Source organism: Cyprinodon variegatus, unplaced genomic scaffold (genome assembly GCF_000732505.1).
Source record: "Cyprinodon variegatus isolate N-32 unplaced genomic scaffold, C_variegatus-1.0 Scaffold800, whole genome shotgun sequence".
Lineage (NCBI taxonomy): Eukaryota > Metazoa > Chordata > Actinopteri > Cyprinodontiformes > Cyprinodontidae > Cyprinodon > Cyprinodon variegatus.
This window is the reverse complement of record NW_015151253.1, coordinates 359881-364144: the sequence shown is the minus strand read 5'-3', so window position 1 is coordinate 364144 and position 4264 is coordinate 359881. Positions and strand designations below refer to the sequence as shown.

Genomic DNA, 4264 nt, shown 5'->3' with positions numbered 1-4264 from the left:
AATGTATGTATTCTGAAACTGGTTCTGGTCTCACTAGAGCTCTTTCTACCTACTGTCGCTGCACACTTGCCCTGTATGATGATCAGAAGATCAGATAAGGTCTGCCTTTTTCATTGGATTAATATCATCACTAAACTTAGCTTGGCAGTTGTGGCTCAATGAATTAAAAAAAGGAGGATGAGTTTGCCTTTGAATGAGCCTTGATGTTTTTTTCAGAATCTATTTATCTAAATGAAGTATATTATTTACTAATTATAGAAGTAAAGAAAAATGATAAATAAATATGAAAAAAAAGGTTCAGTTAAAGTAGAAAGGAAAGTAATCAGGAGGGTCCCCCCCCCCTCCTGTGGTTTCAGAGGTACCCTCCTCCTTCACTCAGCTAACCCTCAGCTTCTCAGGAACAGTTGGGACTTTCTCACATCCTCCCTTCGCACCGGCAGTGGGGTTCAAGTCAGGGGGGGACACTGGCAGATGGACTGACCGATAGCCTCGTTAATCTGGTAAAATAAGGGATTTTTTAGTATCTTCCTGGCTCTTTGGGAAGACCATGGCTCTCTTCAGGATCCATCAGGAGGGTTTTCTGGTGGTTTTACTGCAGATTGCGTTGATTTGTTCCGCTCAGGTGAGAGGATGTACATTTTAACTTTTTTTAAGTGTTGAACTGTACTTTAGACTCAGAGCCTGGCTGCACTGCTCCCTGAATATTAAAGTTTGTTTTATTTGCCTTTCTAATCAGCAATACTTCACAGATTATAAGGAATTTGATCACATTGAGATTTAAATATCTCCTCCAACCTTGCTATTATTCCTAAAGTCTCAGGCTGCTGAATTTTGATCATTTTAACTTCCTTTTAGCTATTTGATTGAACCATACAGATGTGTTTTTTTTTTATTATTAATTTGCAGGCACAGGTCATCACATCTGATATATTATTGCAATCACTTTAACTTTGAACAGTATCTTTGTTTAAATGGTTTATTTTTCCGTACTTGCACTTATGATTTAAGCAATGAAAATGTTGATTTAACCCTTGACTTTTGGTATTAGCTAAAAGGCAGCTTTATCCCAGCATGCTCAGCAGGGTGTTCCAGACAGTCGCTGTAATCTGAACACATGATGTTACTTAGGCAATTTAATGGGACTAAAATGGAAGCCAGGTTGGGTTTCATGACCTTTCCTCTCACATCTCTGGGACAATGGGTCTTTGTCGACCGCCCTGCACACAAGCGGCACAGCAGCAGCTCTGCATGATGTTTTAAATGGTGAATTTCAGAGAGAAGAGAAGGAATAATAAAAATCTGTTTTCTGTGATTGTTTGTAAGAGGGGCGCGGTTGGTCCCAGAGGCCCCCCTGGACCGCCTGGGATCGCTGGAGTACCTGGAGTGGATGGAATCGACGTGAGTCTGCATTTTATCATCCCTGCTTTATAAAAACAAACGGCAGTCAGAAGATTCTTCAGTCTTGAAGTATTTCTTAGTTCAGTGACATTAAAATAACATTTTTTTAAATCATAAAAAAATGTATGAGCCTTTTTCCAAAAGGATGCTGCAGACACTAATCTAAAAGTAGTTATTATCCAGGAGAACCAGAAGAAAGCCAAACAATAACCCCCCAAAAAAAAACAGTCTCCTGACAGCTAAACAGATTTTCCTGTCCTCACGTTTGGATTTCTGTGCAAAAATATTTTTTTCATCCTCTTGTCAACCAGATCCCATCAATAAATAGATTTAAGGCAACATTGAGTGCTTTATATGAGCTAAAGTAAAGGAACTAAAAATAACAGAAAAAAAATGGTCCATCTAACCAAGTATTGAGGTTTCTACACTAAGCAAGCGCAGATTATGTTAGATTATTAATCTTTTGAGAAGATTACACTCAAAATAAGCGCAGTAAGAAAATTGCTCTTGGTAAGACTTCATGTTTTAAGAATATATATTATAAACATATATAGATGGTTGTTTGAGTTAGTTGAATATTTCTTTTCTGCTTTTTACAGGGTGATAGAGGGGAGGACTCCAATGTAACTGGACCGCCGGTGAGAGGATTCTCTTGTTTCAAAACACCGATGGTTATGATGGATAAAGTTTCTGAGTTTATTTAATAAAATGAGCTTTAACGAGCTGTAATGTTCTGTCTCCAGGGTATTCCCGGGGATAATGGAAAAGACGGGTCTCCAGGAGCTTCAGGCCGTCCAGGAGCAGATGTAAGAAAAATATAAAATCATGCTCTTTGACTGATATCAAAGCACCACTATTCATTGTGATCCAGGTGGTTTAGAAACATGAGCATGCAAGTGACATCTGCTAAAGCTGAGATATGCATCAGGCTGTTGCTGAGCAGTTTGTCTTGGTCTCCTATGGTCAGAAAAGTTGAGAGGGAAAGAAGTCCTCTGAATAAATCGGGGTGGGTATTTAGGGCTGGGTCTCACATGGCTTCCTGACAGAAACAGGGGTCTTTTGTGTGCACCTGAAAGAGTTTGGGGGGGAGAAGGCTCTTCAGCAATGGCTGACAGGAAAGAAGTATATGCTGAGAAACCTGCTGCCGAGCGATTACAGGGAGCTTTCTGTCTGCTTGGTGGCCGTGCCAAGAACATCACAGAGTGATACTTTAAGGGTAGAGTCATGCAGTCTCCTTCATTTTACAGTCAACCTTTTAGGTGTTAGAGAATTTTTTTTGTTATTTATATACAAAGTACTAGTAAAGTATCTTCCTCTTTTCTTACAAGTAGATTACTGAATATTTTGGTGTCACTCATGCATTTGAAAAGGACCTTCAGGAATTCATCAACCAATTTAAATAATGTCAAAGATAACACATGTAATAAAAGGCAATGATTCAATTCAGTTTATTTCTATAGCGCCAATTCACAACACATGTCATCTCAAGGTGCTTTACAGTTCAACCAGATCATACAGTCAAATTGATACAAAGTTTTCTCACTAAGGAAAACCAGTTGATTGCATCGACTCATTGACTCGGATGCAATGCCTTACACTAAGCGTGCCTGTAGCGACAGTGGAGAGGAAAAACTCCCTTTTAACAGGAAGAAACCTCCAGCTGAACCAGGCTCAGTGTGAGCAGCCATCTGCTGAGGCCGACTGGGGTTCAAGGAGACAGAAGCCGAGATATAAAAAAAACAACTGTAAAAGGCGGCCAAGCCATGATTCTTGGGCCATATCTTGGGCCAATTTCACTCTTTTTTTAGACTTAGACACAACTTTATCTCTTAAACCATGTCTGAAAATGATTCAGACACAGCTTAATTGCAGAATCAGGTTATCAGAAATGGTTTTGCCTCCCGTTTCTGTTGTCATATATGATCATATCCTCATCATTGGAAGTGTTGGTAGAGATGCCTGTAAGACGATATGCCTTGGGTCAAACATGATCGGGTTCCCCTTCCATGACCTTCTTAAAGTAGTTTGCTGGACATATGGGCCATTTCTCCAAACAGAACTGAAATCTGAAGACTTTGAGATGGCAACTACAAACATTGACTTAAAGTTGTTATCCACATCTTTTATGAATATTTGAGAAAATGAACTCATAAGTTCTGCTTTAGAAACAGATCAAATTTGGCATATCTCACTTTGCAATAACACTGTGAAGTCTTTGCTTAGCTCTCTGCTGTGCAGATGTTTTTCATATTTTTAGATCTATTTATCTAATTTATCTAAAGGAAACACATTTCAGGATGTACAACTTTTTCTTTATGCTTTTTTTATACTATATACACTCTTTTTATATTGTCTGTTGTATTTTATCTTTAATGGCATCCTGCTTTATCTCTGCCCTTTATATTCTATATAAGCTGCTGGAACCAGAATTTCCCTGAAGGAATAATCCCAAAGGATAAATAAAGTTGAGTCTAACTTTAAAAAAAGAGTGAAATTGGCCCAGGACATTCATTGTTCATCTTAAAGTTGAGCAAAAACAGATCTTTTTTTTGAAGAATACTTTTAAAACTGGCGACATTAACCAGTCACATTCCCTGTTTAATCTGCAATAGGTAATATTTCACTGTCATCGGTTCTTTGGCCCTCAGAGCTAAGCCTAGATGCACAAACACACTTTGAACTATAGCCTTGATTAAATGCCTGGAATCAGCTGTCAATTCATAAGCATCAGTTTGCACAACAGGGAAATATATTTTGATCACTGAATGAAGTTTTTAAACCTAAAGGCCACTTCTGTGCTAGTTTGAATTAGGGATGCACGATATAATCGGCCCCCTATCGGTATCTGCCTGTATCGACCATTAAA

The 4264-nt window shown here is 38.6% G+C and overlaps 1 protein-coding gene across 1 annotated transcript in view; it reads left to right on the top strand.

Annotated features, from left to right (window-relative positions):
• Positions 1 to 391: 391 nt before the first annotated feature.
• The window catches only part of LOC107098689 (collagen alpha-1(IX) chain-like), a 34134-nt gene continuing 30261 nt past the window's right edge, over positions 392 to 4264 (top strand). Inside the window, exons 1-4 of the mRNA XM_015396478.1 lie at positions 392 to 622; positions 1324 to 1398; positions 1998 to 2036; positions 2142 to 2204. Coding sequence (XP_015251964.1) covers positions 548 to 622; positions 1324 to 1398; positions 1998 to 2036; positions 2142 to 2204 — 252 coding nt within the window. The 5' untranslated portion in view covers positions 392 to 547. The remainder of the gene's footprint in view (positions 623 to 1323; positions 1399 to 1997; positions 2037 to 2141; positions 2205 to 4264) is intronic.